Source organism: Octodon degus, unplaced genomic scaffold (genome assembly GCF_000260255.1).
Source record: "Octodon degus isolate 3935 unplaced genomic scaffold, OctDeg1.0 scaffold00002, whole genome shotgun sequence".
NCBI lineage: Eukaryota > Metazoa > Chordata > Mammalia > Rodentia > Octodontidae > Octodon > Octodon degus.
The window spans coordinates 7,089,115-7,107,538 of NW_004524578.1; the positions used below are offsets into that span (position 1 = coordinate 7,089,115).

At 42.3% G+C, this 18,424-nt stretch overlaps 1 protein-coding gene across 2 annotated transcripts; it reads right to left on the reverse strand.

Moving 5' to 3' along the window:
- Positions 1-485: 485 nt before the first annotated feature.
- On the reverse strand, positions 486-13,177 carry Arrdc4 (arrestin domain containing 4). Of its 2 annotated transcripts, none has more exons than XM_004623263.2 (8): positions 12,742-13,177; positions 9,049-9,115; positions 8,667-8,814; positions 6,428-6,530; positions 5,135-5,391; positions 4,191-4,353; positions 3,526-3,680; positions 486-3,135 (listed from the first exon to the last, which is right to left on the reverse strand). In XM_004623263.2, exons 1-8 carry the CDS (start codon positions 13,124-13,126, stop codon positions 3,079-3,081), a joined length of 1,335 nt encoding a protein of 444 aa, XP_004623320.2. In that variant the 5' UTR covers positions 13,127-13,177; the 3' UTR covers positions 486-3,078. The 2 variants fall into 2 exon arrangements, with proteins under 2 accessions (XP_004623320.2, XP_023565823.1); XM_023710055.1 differs by lacking the exon at positions 12,742-13,177 and adding an exon at positions 11,461-11,952.
- Positions 13,178-18,424: the final 5,247 nt, after the last annotated feature.

Genomic DNA, 18,424 nt, shown 5'->3' on the forward strand with positions numbered 1-18,424 from the left:
CCACAAGGCCTTTGCAGCTGGAAGGCCTTTGCATAGGACGACTCCTGGCAGCAGCATTCTGTGTCTTTATCAAACGTGAAAATCCTCACTGGAGAGGCCTTCTAGAGCTGCTTCAGAAAGTGCCAAGAATGCTAAGTGTGTCTGAGGCGAGGGCAGCATGCGGAGGGGATTCAGGCCAATGTGTCTCTCACTACATCATTGTTAAAAAGTGTAAACATTCACTGTGTGTTTGGATCACACCTGTGGCTTAAGCGTCCATGTATGTCTCAATTCCTTCTCTTCACAAAATGCTAAAACTGACTGCCTGGAAAGCTAAGCGCGGTGCAAGCATCTCTGCTGCTGGGCCTCACCTGACAATGTGAGCGGGACGAAACGACCTGAACTGCAAGGACAGCCTGGCCTTTTGGGACTGATTTTCCTTGTCTAGGATAATTTAAATCAGTGTTTTAAGCAAAAGCAAAAAGAAATGACTCGCAGCATTAGTAGAATCATTTTATTAACAAAAGGAACCCACAGGGTTCAAACGAGAGTACAAAATACAATCTTTTGTTTTTCTTGTGGGTTAAACTGTCACATTTTTAACAAAAATAAAAAAAGCTCTCAGAGTTAACTTATCAAAAACACATTCCCTGCCTACGGAGCTTCTCATTGTGCAAAACGAAAACAGCACAAGTCAGATTTTACCAGGGAACGAAAGAGTTTGCGTGCCCAATGATGCACGTTCTCAATTTCAAACGTTTTGCATCTAAGGGAAAATTGTAAGGCCACTTTTTCCCCCAAACTAAACAAGAGCAAGAGCAGAATAAAGAGGAAAACAATAGCAGCTGGAGTTTTTTCTTCATTCGCATATTTTCTGTGTGCCAATGTAGTTTTTTACATTCATAAGACGATACTTTGATTATAAAAAGTTATGCAGTTCCAACCTGCTGCTTAAGGTCAGACATATGAATACCAAGTAATCCTTTTGACCTATTCCCTTAAATGTCAATCATCCTGGACAGGGTTCATAATCTCTCTAATCAAAAAGATAAAGCTATCCTACTGAATGATTCCACTAAGTGGTTGCTTTTCTAAACGAAGTCAAATAATTAAACTTTCTCTGTCCATTCTGCTTGAGTTTTTCTATCCCCTTGTTTTGGTTTCACAGAGACGGACATAATGGTGTCTTGACACGGCATGTAAACAATATCTTTGAATTTAATAAATAGCAGAAATGAGCTGCTTGGACAGCAATTAAATACGCTGTTGAAAGACATACAAAATAACAAAGCAAAGTAAAAGACCTTTAAAAACCAAAGCAAGGAGTTAAGTTTGGTGAGGACTGTTCACAATTCCTGGGTTCGCCACACGTGCAGTGACTGTGGATGGGGCTGAAAATGAAGAAATGGGTCCGATGCTTCACATCGCAGAGATGGGCAGTGCAGCCAAGGGGAAAGCTCACACTCACCTAATGCTTACAGAAAAAATTCCCTGATCAAATGGCCAACTGATTTTTAAAGACAGAGTTTAACTGCAGAAGTGCTTTTCTAGTTCTAAGTGAACACACTAATCATGTTAGCGAATGGAGTACAGTATCTGCCTTGGAAGCACCAGGGTTTCTGGGTCAGTCCCTAGGAGCCAGCTGGCCCCAAGCTTCTAGGCTGGGAAGCCCCAGCTCCCTTTCCCTTAGGATCCAGAAGTGGCCTCTGCTCACACTAGCAGATCGAGGGAAAAGCCAGTGAGCGCATGACCGTGTGACCATGAATAGGAGGGGACAGGGGACAATAAAAACACTGCTGAAACTTCGAGCAGCAACACAATCCTGTTGGTCTGAATATCCTGAGGTTAAATGACAACAAAATATTGCACCAAAACGAAAAAGAAAGTCACAGTTTAAATACAATTACTAATTAAATGGAATCACAATGTATTAGTGACTGCCATCAGTCTGTTAAGCCTCTTAACAGGAAATTAAATTATGCCCTTTTTCCTCAAAAAGTAGCATTTTTTCCTTCTTTTGAGTTTACATTTATTTTGAAATGCCTTTAGGTATTCATGTATTTATTTCCACTTAATGCCAACCTTACAGATTTTTTCCCTTGGCTTAATTTCAGATTAGATGATAGGTGAGATAAGACTGCTACTATAAATAGCAGAAATGCCAAATAAGGTTCACCAAGTCTAGAGTTTTGAAAATCTATCTGATAACCCCACTAGAGGTAGGTTAAGATAATGCCTTTTTGTGACTGTGTGGTTATCCGGGCATCCTAAGATGTGACTTTTTCTTTCCTCTTCCTTTTCCTGCCGTGCCCTTAGATAATTAAGATATGAGGACAACCAAACGAATCCTGTTTAAGTACTTCAAGGTACCAAAATTACATTTTTCAACACAACACATTTTCATGCTTAAATTTATCTTTCCCATTTGAAGTGGCAAACGTTTCAAGAAAGCTTCTGAGTTTCCTAATACTGTAGAGCCAATTTAGAAAGTAGATTTTTTTAACCCAGTAAGGAAAGAATGAAAACTGTGTTACCTGTTTAGGACCTTACGTGACCGTGATCTCAAGAAAGGGGACCTGCCAGGACCTTGACCTGTGAGGTGGCAGTGTGACAGGCAATCGCAAGGACCCCGGACCTGACGATCTGGCTGCTCAGAGTAGGCCACTTCCGGGGGTGTCTACGCGGCTACACTCTCAAAACCACGTCTGCCTAGAGAGTCCACACTGCCTTAGTTCACAATGCATCTGCTTCTCTTTGCCAAGCCTCTGCGGCTTCCCCGCTCTGGTTTCCACTCCACAGAATCCCTCCTCGCCGACCAGCAGGCCTCCCTCACTTGCTCTGCCTCCACCAGCACCTCCACTTCTCCTTCTCACCTCATCCCATTCCCAAAGGCGACAGACGGCCATCAGAGAAACTTGTGTGACCATTGTCTTGGTCCACTAGAAAGCTCTAGCAGTCTTTAAGTTCTACTGCCTTCAGTCTTGATGTTTGTTTGTGGTCTTAAGTTAATCTTTCTGCACTCTCCCCCGAAAAGGCAGGGGGGAAAGGGGCAACATTCCAATTTGATAATGAGCACAGTGATTTCTAAAACATGTTCATTCAGAGAATGAAGGAAACAGGCTGGGTCTCTTCTATGTCACCAGGATGTGGATCAACCTGCAAAAAAGAAGGCTGAGATTACTGCTGCGGCATTTTTAAGTGACTCTGCTACCAACGTCTAATTACATGATGACTACTACCCACGCTATTCACAGTCTATTATCTGTTAGCAAGTCCTAGGAGGCTGTGCAGTTCTCTGAACGCCAAGGTCCCATAAAACATCTTAAAGGCAATCACGATACTGTGCACGCACGCTATAGCTCATAGGAAAATGCGAGAAAGCAAGCTGGACAGATCAGCAATCATCGACAGGCACTGAGAAAGAAGATTTACATGCATCCTTCACTAGTTATGAGTCAGCAACAGACACTTTAAATGAACGGAGGATGGCAAACGATGGCTGGCAAACAGCACAAAAAGAGTCTACTTTTGTTTTGCTTTGCTTACCTCTGAGTAGAGAGGTGGAGGCTGAAAGCGGAACTCGTGTATGCAGGCGAACATTGGATAGCACGCTTCTCCCTCACAGTCTGGGGGCTGAGGGTAAGGAGGAATGTGTCTAGAAAATTCTTCCTCCGACACCACGTCCGCATAATTTGGTGGTGCTGAAACGGAAATGGGGTGGACCTGAGAGATTCCCACACACACACACACAAAATTTGGAACACTTTCAAAAATAAATTCAGCTACACTGAAGATTAAAATGAGGCATTTTTCTCTCTACTCCACAAACTTTTAGGTTCACTGCTACAAAAACAATTTTGCTCCTGCTTTTATAAAATTATTGCTAACAATGACTGAGGACAGGCGAGGCAAGCAATTGTCACTGAATTGTGGCCACAGGAAATATACGGCACTATACACTTTTATTTGCCTGTTTCTCATTTTTTATTATTACAAATAGGCATCGGGTTGTGTACATTTTATTCTCAAGAGCCATTGGACAGCTCTGTGTCCCCGGTAAGTTAAGTTTTGGATGTCTCTTTTATGATATTTTCTTAGGCTAATTGTACCAGATGTACTAATTCGCATCCGAGTGCGTACCGTCTTACGGTCCTGTGCTCAGCTACTTCCTGTATACAACTTCACTCTGAGAGAACGGAGACCCACTTTACCTTCAGGCTGCTCTGGCAGGGTCAGCGTCAGCCAGCTCACGTCCATGCTGAACTGGCTGGCGATGCTGGAGTTCCTGCTGCCAAAGCCATTATACGGAATCGTGCCAATGACCAAAGGCAGCTCGAGCATCAGCTTTTTAGCACCAGGAATGTGAATGTACACCTGATAAGTCGGAAAAAAGACAAAGGCGCAGATATGTAAACCACACAGGAGACTGCCCTTTAGTGTCTTTTTTCAGAAAGGAATGGATTCCTCTGTCAACTATCACCCCACTCCTGTTTCACATGTAGACAATCCTGACGACACAAAATGAGCATTGTGAAAAGTACATAAGACACAGTGAATATACCGTGACAAGGATCATGGCATTAACATCCTTTAGCATTAGCTGGCACTGTTTGTAACTACACAAAATCAAGTGTGTGGCTTTGGTATGCTGACACCCTGCAATGCACCCCAATCTGTCTCTTCTCTCTTCTCTCTGTCTCTGTCTCTCAATGTATTTAGTACAGGATCTACAGGGTCTCACTACACAGATCTGACTCGTAGTGATCCTCCTGTTTTTAGCCTCCCAAGCGCTGGGATTATAGGCACATGCCACCACAGCTAGCCTTAGCATACCCTGGGGCGTGGCCAGCAGGGCAACCCAGAAATCAAACCCTGGTCTCTGTGGCTGCCGAAGCAGGAGCTCTAGTCTGCTGAGCTATCTGGCTGGTCCACCCCAATCTCTTTATGTTTCCTTTATTTCATTCCATGCAAAAGTGATAGATAGATTTTTAGTAAAAACAAAGGCCAATTTTCGTATGGTTCACAATTAGCAGTAACAGTGACATCGAATGACAATTTCCTAAGTATTGACTTTGAACTCACGGCATCTCATGGCATCATGCCTCCAGATACTGCTCGACTCTACACACTTTAATTTAAAAAAGAACTTGCTTACAGCTAAGGAATAGTCCACCCTGATAATGCAACAATCCAGGATGGAGGGAGTCACAGGTGGGATTTTCAGAGTCTTCCCATTCCATATATCTGTGCTCCCGGAGGCGATGTGGTTCCCTCGGACGTTAGCTACCATGTGGCGGAAGGTCTTTGTTTTTCCACTACCCAAGTAGGTCTGGGTTTGGAAAATAGCTGCTTTGGGAACAATCAGTCGTGATGAGCAATTTTCTATTTCTGCATAAATGGGAATAGCTTCTCCTAGAAAGGAAACAAAACAGGATGGATTCAGAAACTTTTAACCAAAACTTCTTACCAGAAAGGAATAAGGGCATCACCAGTGCAAGTTGAAATGTTCCAATATTTCTTCAACAAACTGAGAAGCCCTGACGGAAAACATATAATACTGAATCAGACAAACCAACACTCACTGTTACTGAATGTCCACACTCCTCTGTTTTTATCTTTGCTCCTAAAATAATATTTAAGTATTTGGTGATGAACACTATTTTCTAGTATTGAATTATTCAGTTTTGCAATGTAGCGATACTACATTGAGAATTCAAATGATATGCAAATGATCAGCATGCATGTAAATTAAGGTAGGGCTCTGAAATACATGATTCAGCGCTACATGTTAAATAAACAGCATTAACAAACTCATCTATCAAATTAATGTCTTCCCAATAGGAGCAAAGCTTTTGCTTTTAAGGAAGTGAAGCTGTTTTTATTTACAAATAAAACAATAGATGGGATATGTAAAGTTTATAACATTCCCCCACACTATTTCATACAGCATTCACTTCCAACAAGGCAGAGCCCAGCAGTGGGAACCAAATCGACTCTAGGAATTGGGTCCCTCACAAATGGTAGGTCTGAGATCAACATGCCTAAGGTTTGGTGATGTTTTATGTTCTACGCCCATACATTTCTACAGTCAGGTCATCACAGAATCAGAGTGCTAACAGTATTTTTACACTGCAGGTGTCTTCTGGGGGTCTAACTCTAGACACTGCCTTGCAACAGTCAGCTGGTACTGAATGTCCACACTCCTCTGATTTTATCTTTGCTCCTAAAATAACAGGACTTAAGTCAGAGATATCAAATTTTGACTGGAACCAAATGATCTACTTAAAATATTTATGTATCAATTATTTTATTAAAACTAGAATTTTACTATTCATGTTTTAAAATAAGCTATATTGCATAAGCTTCAAAACACACTATTTAAAATTACTAAAACTTAGCCCCAAAACCAAATGAACATTTTCCTTGGACTTTCAAGGAAGCTGCTTACCGTTACAGTAGCCCTTTCGTTCAATTTTGGCACTCAGCGAGACTGGACCAGAAGTGAATAACCAGCAGCCAACCATTTTTTCTTGAGTTTTTAATACAGGGGTCTTGAAAATTTCAAATACAATGACCTTAATTAAACCATTCTAGAGAACTCAGAAAACTTAAAATTACATCTCTCATCATGCAATGGTTGTAAAGAAATTACTTTCCTATTTCCATGTGACATATGAGGCAGAACATGTATAGCAATGGTAAGGCTAAAACTCACCTCCTTCTCAGGAAAACTAGGGTGGATGTTCAGATTTAACTGGGCATAACATCAACTTATTTTACCCTGGAGTTACTGTATTTCTAGGAAAGAATTTACTACCCTTTCACAAAGGCAACACTTATGTGTATGTATTACTGCATAGAAACATGTCAATTTTTTTTTTTAAAGTTTATGTACAGGGCCAGTGAGATAGCTCAGTGGACTAGGTACCTGCTTAGGCAAGCGCAGGGACCAGGATGAGCTGCACTGGCCCTGCCCCCAGAGCACGCTGAGACAGTACTGAGACCAAGCATGGTGGTGCGCTCTCCTAGAGAGGCTGAAAACAGGAGGATCACTATGAGTCTGAGCTGCATAGTAAGACCCTACAACAAATACATTTTGGAAAAAGTTTATGTACAGATCAGGTGAAGGGAGAAATAATATCAAATTAATAAACAGAAGGGCATACTTGTTTGGTACTTGCTATGGAGAATAAGCACAGATCCATGTATTTTTATCATACTCGCCAGACATGTCAAGTGGTCATGGAATGGTTTGGGGGCTTTGTGTAATGCTGCAGCTACACACTCATTACGAACAGATCTGCAAGGCTACTGAGCACATGATGCCACACTATAGTATCCTACTATATTCTCTAATATCAAGAAAATGACACTAGGTTCAAAGTACTCAGTGCACCAGAAGTATAGAGGAAAATTCTCTGTAAGGTCTAAAGTTACCTGTAATATACATATTTTTTTCTTTTATAGACAGAACAGTAAAGAATAACTACAATTTGCTTTTGGACAAAACAAAATCCTTTTAAATAATTTGCCATAAAGATTATAAAGATTTCAGAGGTATTTCACATCCCAATTCCAAACAGATTTTTAAAATACAAGACATTTAGCATCATCAATTTTCAAAAAGGTTTTTAAGGAGGTGTCAGAGTTGGAGCTACAGACCAGTGAGCTGGCGCTGGCTACTTAATTTTGGACCCAAGGAACTATGCAACCGTGGCATATTGGTCATCTTTCATTCAGAGGTGAACATTAAAGTGAATTCTATCTCTTTTTTAATATGAAAATAGCAGTGAAACAACTTCTAAGTGTTGGCTTTTTTCCTTGTCTTTAAAAAACAGTCTGAGAAAAAGAATAGATCTTTGTCACGTGAGAACATCATGATGGGAAGTTTAAATGATCTAAGTATTCTCTACGAAGTAAAAAAAAAAATCATTCATTCATATTTAAATGAAGAACCATTAGGTCCTCGCAGTTAACATGAAAGCAGAAGGTATAATTTTATATTATTTTGATAATATGGGTTTAGATAAAAGAATCCAGCTCATTAGCTCCCATCTTGCCTATTCTGCTGTTACTTATACCCTGATCTTTCGTATCAGTCTACAGTATTTCTGGTGATTATTAGAAGTTCAATGCTTTAATGTGGCCAAATCTGTCATAAGGAAATGATAAGTGAAAGGATCTCGGCGGCAGCTGCATGTGCTTACTTAATGCTAGAAAATGACATGCAAAATGGAAGGATACACAGCATAATGGCCGGAGCCTCAATAACAGGCTGAGCGTGATTAATACTCTTCCATAATTACTGTTCCTCAACCTGCTATTATTGAAGAGTGTAGAATACCACAGTCCTGTGAATGTGGCCACTTTGGTAAAAGTAACTACTCTCTGTGTGTGCATTATTGTTATTAAGCCTTATTAATGCATTTCAAGCCTGTGTAACTTTTTGGCAAAAGAAGCCCTGAACAGCAGGGACATAATCAACAGTATTAACACACACAATTTGTAATGTGCCCAACCTAGAATCATTTATTTATAGTGAATGCCTATGGGTTACAAGACTGTATTTTTGAAGCCATCAGAAAGTGACAGGACAGACTACCACTAAACCTGCTAAATATAGACATTGCTACTGAAAGGAAGGAGGAACAAGAGAGGAGGCAGGGAGGGAAAAAGGAACAACTTACCAATAATGCTGGGGTGTTGACATCAACGTGGCTCACAACCTGGAGTTCCCGTTTTACACTCTGATCAGGTACCCTGGGTCGTTCCAAAACTGCCCTCACACAGTACTGGATACTTCCGTATTTTCCCGTAAATGAGGTCACCAAAGGTCTGAAACAAACCAGAGACATTAATTTCTGAGCTTATTTTTCAACAAAGCCCAAAAAGCATGGGGTAAAAGGTTGGCTTAGGTTGAAACAACAAGAGCAAGCAGGTACGTCTACAATGACAGCTATTCAGGACAAAACTGCAAGTTTCAAAAGCAGAAGACAGGCAGTACACCCAAGCCCTCAGAGGGACAGAGCCCAGCGAAACAAAGTCACGCAACTGTACCAATTCACTTACTCAGAAGGCAGCTGAAAGCGAAATGGAAATTCATGTTTTCCAGGCTGTAACAAAACGATGCCTTCCCCTGTAAAAGAGATTGATTTTTATTGTAACTAAGGTTAGTTACAATAAAGACATTAGCTTCAAGACATTCCATAACCTAAGTCTTATTTCTAAAGGAGGTTTTCAGGGTTATAAAATTCAGTATACTTCAAAAGTTCACTAAACGTATATAGGGGACTGAATTTGAATCAGTTTTTACCAAGTAACATATACATATGTGTACACACACACACACACACACACACACAATCTCCATCTTCCAAAAGACCAATTAAGCAACTATCATAAAGTGCTAGATCCCAGGGCACTCATATGCATATACAGTACATGTTAAGCACACATATGTGGAAGTGTGTACATATGCACATATAAAACAAATTGTTTACCCAACTCTATTAAACTAACAGGAAATAGCAATATTAAATTGAAGTGAAACTAATTTAGCAAAGGAGATATATTTGGGTATACCATAAAAGCTTACTATAGGGCCAGTCAGATAGCTCAATGGATTAAAGCACCTGCTTAGGCAGGCGCAGGGACTCCTGTTTGATCCCCAGTGTGCCCTGCCAGCCCTGCCTCCAGGGTGGGCAGAGATATCATCTGAGACTGGGTGTGGTGGTATATGTCTGTAATCCCAGTGCTTGGGAGGCTGAAAACAGGAGGATCACATGAGTCTGAGCTGTGTGGTGAGACCCTGTAGATCCTGTACTAAACACATTTAAAGAAAAAAAGAAAGAAAAAAGCTTACTAGGTATTCCTTGGGCAGAGATGGAAAAGGAAGTTAAAAATATTATAAGCATTAATAATGAGTATAATAAAATAAACACAGTCAAACCAACAAGATAAGCTATTGAACAAGAGTCAGGTATTTATCTTTCCGTTTTATTAACAGGGTCCCAGGGAGAGGGGAGGTCTGTTTGGGATTCACCAAGCAGGACCTTGACCCCACCTGCTGTTCTGGGCTGCCGACTCGGCTTTATTTCATGTATAGGCTTAACACTACTTGGGAGAAGGCCAAAGAGTGGGTGTGGGTAGGGTCTGTGAGACCAGGGGCACTAGCACCTCTGATGAACGGACCTAGACACTGTGCAACTCATACCCAAAGTAGACTCAGGGCTTCCAGCACTGGTCAGGTGGCTCCTGAAATGTTTATAAACTTTTCCTGTCTTTCATGCTCAGATTTAAGCCTACCACCTCTTCCTTGTGGATGGGATAAGTTAGATGAAGAAAATACACAGAGCATTTTGAGATCTGCCTGGTTACCAGACACTGCAGTGAAGATTTCTGCTTTATCTATGACAGAACAAAAACAAAATAAAAAAAAAGCAATGCTGACCACCCAGGAAGGTGGGTTAAGCCTGGCACCCTCACTTGCAGACTGGAACAGAGGTGGGCAGAAGGAGCACAGCGCGAAGAAGTGTGTTAGGCCTGTTGGGAAGAGCGCTGTCCTAGATTACTATAAAGGACAGAGCCAAGAAAAGATGAAGTTCCCCTTTCCAGACAAAACAAGTGAACACAAGCATAACCACTTTAAATGGGATTTCCAACCATGTTAAAATATGAAACACAACGATTTGAGCAAACTGCTAAACATGGGTTTTAACTTTTGGAAGACACTTTTTTCATGATTTATAATTACAAATGTTCACCAGCTGGACCTTACACCCATTTCTGCTTCTGTTCTCACAGCTTGTCACTTCTGTCTTATACAGAAGACCACAATGGAAGAGCAAGACATTTAATTTGCTAATAATCTTATGTCAAAGCTCATAATTAAAGGCTTTCATGAGCCAAGGGATCTAGAAGACCAATACGGAGACAGAGGCAGGCCAGGAAGAGTGCCGGGGTGAAGGGCTTGTCTAAGGTCACACGGCTCTTGTTGCCTCAGAACCCAAACCGGCTCCCTGGTTCTGTACTCTTGTCTTTGTGTCACAATCCCTCATTAAAAATATGAATAACACCAGACAATGACAGCAAAGTTAGACTGTCAGATCCAAAGTACTATCTGGAGAGTACTTGTTTTGAAAATAGATGCCAGGGTTCTATTTTTCAGAAGCCTAGATTTCTAAAAATCTCTATAAATGACAGAAAGACAGCTTGGCTTTAAAATTAAATGATCGCGAGAATCTGTAACTGCATGAGGAGGCTAACTTTTTTTCAAGTTCAGATATCAGGAGTGATTGCCTGTCAGCTAAAACAGACTGGCTTTTAGGTAAAATGTTGATGGTACTTGTTATGATACATTCCAAAACAAGTTGAAGATTTTCAGACTGTGCTTGTTTAGTCTTCATTCCATGAGAATAAAGAAATAAGACCCAACTTGTGAATCAAAATGATACCTGTAATTTCACCAATCACAGACTTTACCTCAGCGATTTTCAGTGTGAATCCCAGGTTCAACTGCTTTTACTGTTCTCTTTATTCAGCAGTTATGGGCTCAGGGAGTCTACAGAGTTAGACAAAAACCATTTGCTTCTCTCTCCCACAGCTCTTCCCCACAGAGAGCCATCTTGAAAATCCACACTGGCTGTGAGGTCTGGGGAGGCCAGTGGGTGACCCCGAAAATCCCTCTGATGGAGATGCATGAAGAGAGGTAAGAAGTGTCACTTACTACCCTGTTCTTGTTCAATCAAAATAGGGCTTCGGTGCCAAGTATTGTTTGTCTATCTATGTTTTGGGGATCACTGATATGATCACATAAATGGTGGGGTTGGACAGTCTACTTCTCCACGGTAGGGTGAGACACAACCACATTCCACTTCAGGTAAGTTACAGCAAGGTTTGAAGATCTAGCTACAGTGCATTTTGCTTTTCAAATTTAAATAATTAAAAGTTGATGAGGCAGAAAGATAAAACTGTTTAACCCCTCCCTGGCTGAGAAAGAACTAAGAATCACTGGTCCTAGTGATTTCATTATCTTCATCATTATTAAAGAAATCAATTTTGTATCTAGTATTCAGCTGAATACTAGTTGAATTCAGCCCGCATGGTTGGTCTTGCCATGGTCACTTTCTGGAAAAGTCTGCACTAAGAACACCAAAGTGGACAGGAAGGAGTAATCGGAAGTGTTCCCACGGCTTTGTCCGCAAAGGCCTTTTGGGAAAGCAAGAGGCAGGAGGGAAAAGACTCAAAGGGAGCCAAATAGCTGTATCAGGTGGGGCAGAACTGGTGACAAAGCTATGCTGCTTGCCAGAAGGGGGAACCCGGGCTATGACAGCCAAATTCTAGGGACCCTTCATTTGAATTTACTTTCCTCTTCCTGAGAGTGACTTTTTTTTTGCCAATTCATCACGAAAGACGAGACTGTCTTGCCGTGGGATGGGAAAGAGTGGGGCCCAGGTAACACTGGGCATCTCACATTGGATGGGCTCCCAACCTGGTTCCACCCTGCATGCCTCGGTGTAGAAGGCACCAAGACCTCTGGGTCCCTAAGCGTCTAATCACACGTTCCCATGACAACCGCCTGCTCCTGCCAGAAGATCCTGGGATGCCTGATGCTTTCCAGCCTCTGCGAGCCTGGGCCACGAGCCAGTGGGGCAGCCCACCGGCGCGCAGCCCGGGCTCCCAGGAACCCGGGGTCGTCCCCAGCCCCCGGCTCCGGCCCTGCCGGCGCACCCCGCCCTCCCGACGCTCTGCCCCAGTGCTCACCGGCCGCGGGCTCGCGCAGGCTCAGGCGCACGTTCAGGTACTCCACCTGCGAGGCGGCGGCGGTAGCCCGGCCTTGGGCCTCCAGGCGCAGCGCGCGCAGGGCCACCGGCTTGCAGGCCTCCAGCAGCACGTGCCCGGCCACCGTCTCGCCGCTGGAGTAGCAGCCCTTGCGCTCGTCCTCGAACACCAGCCCCAGACTCTTCACGCGGCCCTCGCACCCCGCGGCCGTCCTGGACCCCGCCTCGCCGCCCATCCCGAGAGGCGACGCAGCTTCGCCGCCGAGGTCGGCAGAGGCCCGGAGCCGGGGTTGGGAGTCCGGCAGCGCCGCTGTCACGGGCGCCGGCCGCACGCTGAGCGCGGCGGCGGCGGCAGTGCGGCGCGGCATGAAGCACCGGCGCGCCGCGTAAGCTGTCCCTTTAACAAACCTCGCCGGGGCTGGCAAGGGGCTGGCACATCCTACCCCGGCGCGCGCCCATAAGTCAGCTGGGAAACCTGCTTCTTGCCGATTGGCTGTGCGTTACCACTGAGTCATTTCATTGGCGCCCCCCACACAGACACTCTTGCTGGCGCAGGAAGGCAGTGCGTGATCAAGGGGTGCTGACCAATCCGAAGACGCAACAGTGCACGTGCACAGGCCGTTTATTGGCTGGAGCAAGGCACCGTCCCAGGCACGGACCAATAGTGAGGCGGTGCGCCCACGTGGACAGACAGTGGGAAACAATATCTGTCAGGGAGGGGGTGGAACCCAGAAGCTTTCTCTCCGCCTTCTGGCCGTTCCCAGGTTAAAAACCTGGGGCGGGGATTCCCAGCAGCCGGAAAATGTTTTGCTGGAGTCCCTGGGTTCTCAGTAGAACTTGAAGTTGTTGCTGCAAGTGGTTGGTGTTTAAGATAACATCTGCAATACTGGAGAGGAAGTAGATGCCCTGGAAAATAGAACTTAGCAATGTATCCTTGTGAAACTTGAGGGCTGGCTGCTTTGGAACTTTAACGGGTATGTTGGAATCTACCAACCTCCAAGGTTCTCAAACCCGCCTCTCCTGGCTTTCAAAATTCCCATCCTGGGTAACCTCTGAAGACCAGAGTGAGAGCTGTCTTGCCCTGGAGACTTCTTCCAGCTTCTCTAAACTGGCAATGGCTGGAAATCCAATTCTTCCTGCTCGAAATGAGGTGATGATTCAGATCGTTTCAAAACAGTCACCCACGTTGCTGCAAATGACAGGATTTACTTATTTTTGTGATCTAATAATATTTCATTGAGGCATTGTGCATTGTATACATATACGGAATGATTGTATTGTACCCAATAAATATATGCACGTTATGTCTCCACAAGAGACGTGAGAAACTTCCGGCACTCAAGTTCCTGTCCCACCCAAAGCCATTTCCTGACCTCAGTATCATAGCCCCTGACAATTTCCAGATTCTTTGGTGACGTGCTTGCCACACCCACAGCTCTTCATCCCTGTACTAGGTTTCAGATTTTTCCTTAAGTGTTCATTCCTTCATCCTTATACATTTCTTTTGCTATCTAACGTAGATGTCACTATCTGACTGTGATTTTCCTAATATTTTAAATCCCCATTTGCCAAAATTTCAAGTTGCTGATCTTTTATTGTGGATCGATCATCAGAAATTGAAATTTAAAAATTTTCCAGATGTAGATTTTTTTTTTTTTTAAAGATCCCAAACAAACGTTGCTTAACTTGGAATGTAGATTAGTAATGTGGGATTTTAATAAGGCTTTTGGAGTTCAAAGTCTCTTTGGGATATCTCAGAATGGAAGGGACCACGAAACTATCTCTTCATGAAATAATACTCGGGTTTCTGATCGCGTTGTTCAGAAGAGACTACAATCAGCTCTTTGGCGTAGTTTGTCTCATAACAATACAAATCTTGTTATTATTTTTTCTTTATCTCCGATAAACAGCATATATCTTAGCGTATAATAAGAACTCAGTAAGTGTGTGTTGACTCTGAAGAATCCCAAGCTGTATAGTACTATTGGTTTTGCAGTAACAGGGCAGAGCTCTAGCTCTTAATTCGATTTCATCTTCTCCAGGAAGATGTTCTTCAGCCCATTCCCCTCAAAATTAAGTGTCTGGGAAGACAGAAAAGGACGCTGATCCTGACTGAATAATGAATGGACAGAATTGCAGATATGGCATTCTGTGCTAAGAAAGACTAGGTCTTTTTGTTCATTTGGTCCTTTTGGTTCAACACTTTTGACTACAGGCAGCAGAATCTGTGACCAACTGTAATTTAAACAGTATGTTTCTTGTTTACTGTATAAGTTTAGTAAGCACACCTAGGGTTGGTTCACCAGACTTTTGAAACTATTCTCCTTGGCAGTACTAGCTCCCTTCCTGATAGTAATGGTGACCACAACTCTAAATATATCTTCCTCAGAAGTCCAAAACATAAAGCAAAGATATCTGTAGAAGAAAGAAAAACATCTCTCTTCTGAGAGAGGAAATATGTTTCCCTGATGTTCCCAACATACTTCCTTCAGTTATTGGACAAATCTGAATCATAGTTGCACAGCAGGTCATTGCCTAGCAATTCCTGTATGCCAGTAGTTTCTTCTTTGGGGGTTGATCAGAATCGGACAGAGCTCTGTTCTTAAGGAAGTGGAACAGATGGCCTTTGGGTCGGCAGCACGTAGAATCGTTGGAGTGGCTACAGCAGGTCTGGTCAGGTTTGCCTCAGAGCAGTGGTGCCTCGGCCAGACATTAAAAAGTATAGTGAAACAATCAAAAACTATTTTACAACTAGAGAAAAGCAATCTACACAGTGATTTACCACACTCAGATAAAATTCCACTTGTATGTGCCTCTATTTTAATGCATATTTGAGAGGAGCCAAGGTTTGGGTTTCTTTGAATTTGTGGCATAGGATAGTTATTAGCAAAAATCCAACCTGAGAATCTCTCTTTTTGAATTTTTATGCTTAGACCATTTACATACAACATGGGTTTTGTGAAGGTTGGGGCTGTGATCTGAATGTTTGTGCCCCCCTAGAATTAATATATTAAAATCTTAACATGCAAGGCAATAGTAGTAAGAGGTGAGGACTTTGGGGGTGCTGGGAATGTAAGGGCAGAGCCATCATGAATGGAATCAGTTCCCTTCCAAAAGAGGCCCAAGAGGGACCTCTTGCTCCTTTCATTATATGAGTACACAGAAAGTACCGTCTGTGAAGTGGGCGCTCACTAGACACCAAATCTTTTTTTTTTTTTTTTTTTTGTATTTTAGTGCATGGTCTGCAGAGTCTACAGGGTCTCACTATGTAGATTAAACCCGTAGTGATCTGCCAGTGTTCAGCCTCCCAAGAGCTGGGATTACAGATGTGCACCACCACACCCAATCTCAATTGCCATCTCAACGCGCCTGGGGGCAGGGCCAGCACAGCATACCAGGGATCGAACCCTGGTTGCTGTGTGTGCCTAAGCAGGTGCTTTAATGTGATGAGCTATTTGGCCCAAGACCCCAAATCTTGTGATGCCTTGATCTAAGTCTTCCTAGCGTCTAGAACTTTGAAATATAAAGGTTGCAAAAAGTCATTTTGTTGAAAGGCATTCTGTTAACAGCAGGCCGAGTGGACTTGTACATGGCTTTTTTTTTTTTTTCCTTTGCTTTGATGAAATTGTATGTGTATTTCTCTGATCACCCTTTCTTACTTCATTTTGATTATTTGTCCATCTTTTAGTAGTTAGATTTATTTCTTTTCATTTCTGTATTTTCAGTGGTTGGTTGAAGACTTAACACACTAATCTTGGGTCATAATTATCATATTATGATATTAATATAATATCATATTAATATAATATCATATGACATAATTCTGTCATGATTATCATATTGTGTTTACAAACATGCAACACTCAACTGGAAACTTTTTTTTGCTTTCAATAGCTATATGTATTTGAGAGAACTCAAACATAATCCACTATAATTACCATGATATTTATGACTTCTATGCTGTTTATTCCTTACGTTCAAGTTTCCCTTTGGGTAACACTTCAACTTGGAGAATTTCTTTTACCATTTGTCTTAGAGAAAAATCAGTTGGCAAAAATTAATTCACTTAGTTTTCCATTATCTGAGAATGTTTTTATTTTGCCCTTATTCTGATAGTTATTTTTATTGGATGTAGAACTCCACGTCAACAATTATTTTCTTCTTTATGGATATTTTCACGTCATCTTCTGAGAACCTTGATATCTGCTAAGAATTCAGCAATACTCCAAAATATTGTTCTCTTACATATCGTGAGTCTTTTTCTATCTTCTTTCAGGACTTTTTCACCTGAATTTTCAGCAGCTTGATGATAAAGTTGATGAATGTTTGGGTTTCATTGAATTTGTTTTTGTGAATTTTTATTCAGTTCTTACACATGTAAAATTATATCTTTTGCCAACTTGGATTTCCTGCAAAAACCTTCAACATTTTTCCTGTACCATGTTCTTTCTGTTCTCTTTTGAGAGCTTCAATGTTAGAAGGTTAGTTTTTTCCTAATTTTCACGTAGGTTCCCGGAGACTGATGTTTTTCCAACACAGTTTCTCTCTTTTGTAGAAACTGGACAAATTCTTTTGATTCGTACTCAGGTTCCCAGACTGATTTCTTCCTCTTTCATTGTATTATCAAGACTGCTGGGTAGAATTTTATTGAAGATGTCTTATTTTTCTGTTCTAAAGTAATCACTTTTAAGTTGATTCAGTTTCTATGTTGAAACATTTTTCTTCCCATTCATTTCAAAACAACCTGTAACTTACTGAGCACAGCAATGAAACGAGCATTTTCAAGGCCTTTAGAAGCATTTTTGTGTCTCAGTTATTTTGAGGCTGACAGCAGATTATCGTTTCCGTAGAGAGGGACTCACAGGCACTATTATTTTAATGTTGAATAATTATAGACTGCAGCCTGGATATCTTCAAAGTGATGTGACACCTTCCTCCTGAAGCCTTCCGGAGATCGCCAAGTGTTTTATCTCCACAGACAGTGAACTTGGCATGTTCAGATGGCAGATCTCATCTGATTTTCTGTGGCCGGGTTCAGCGTCAGTCCCACTCTCACTGCCTGAGTTTCCCTGATACCCATCTGTCGCCCACAGGAGCAGCTCGGCAGGAGTCTGGGGCTTGTGTCAGCCCACTCACAGGAGTAAGTGGGCCCCATTTTCATTTTTTCACTCTACGTTATTTCCTCCACTCCCCGTGGCTCCCCTAGGAACCCCTTGACCTAATCCTCTGGGTAGAGATTTGGTGTGTGTGCGGGTGTTTTAGGTAACTATATAACTGAGTAGTTTTATGTTATCTGGTAGAGCAGTGAAGGAAAGCAGTAATGGGGATTCCTCTTACTTTCTAGAATTTTCCATGATGCAAATGGTCCCCTGCAGCATGCCTTCCATAGTTGTGCCACCACTGCTCTAGATCTTAGGGACTCTTCATATCCTTCAGCCAAAGAGATACCATTTTTTCTTTGGCTTTAGGTGCCACCAGCACCACAAAAAAGTAGCTTCAGGACTGGAGCCACCAACAGGGAATAAGTAAAATAATGAAAGAGAGAGAGAGAGAGAGAGAGAGAGAGAGAGAGAGAGAGAGAGAGGAGAAGAGAAGAGAAGAGAAGAGAAGAGAAGGAAGAGGAAGAGGAAGAGGAAGAGGAAGAGGAAGAGGAAGAGGAAGAGGAA

What these genes read in the sequence shown, in the direction of transcription:
- Arrdc4 (XM_004623263.2), bottom strand. Translation starts at nt 13,126, where the DNA reads ATGCCGCGCCGCACTGCCGCCGCCGCCGCGCTCAGCGTGCGGCCGGCG. An exon ending in ACGAAAGGGCTACTGTAACG is followed by an intron (nt 5,392 to 6,427) that starts GTAAGCAGCTTC and finishes TTTCCTTTCTAG; the next exon opens with GAGAAGCTATTCCCATTTAT. An exon ending in CCTGCCAGAGCAGCCTGAAG is followed by an intron (nt 3,681 to 4,190) that starts GTAAAGTGGGTC and finishes TTTCCGTTTCAG; the next exon opens with CACCACCAAATTATGCGGAC.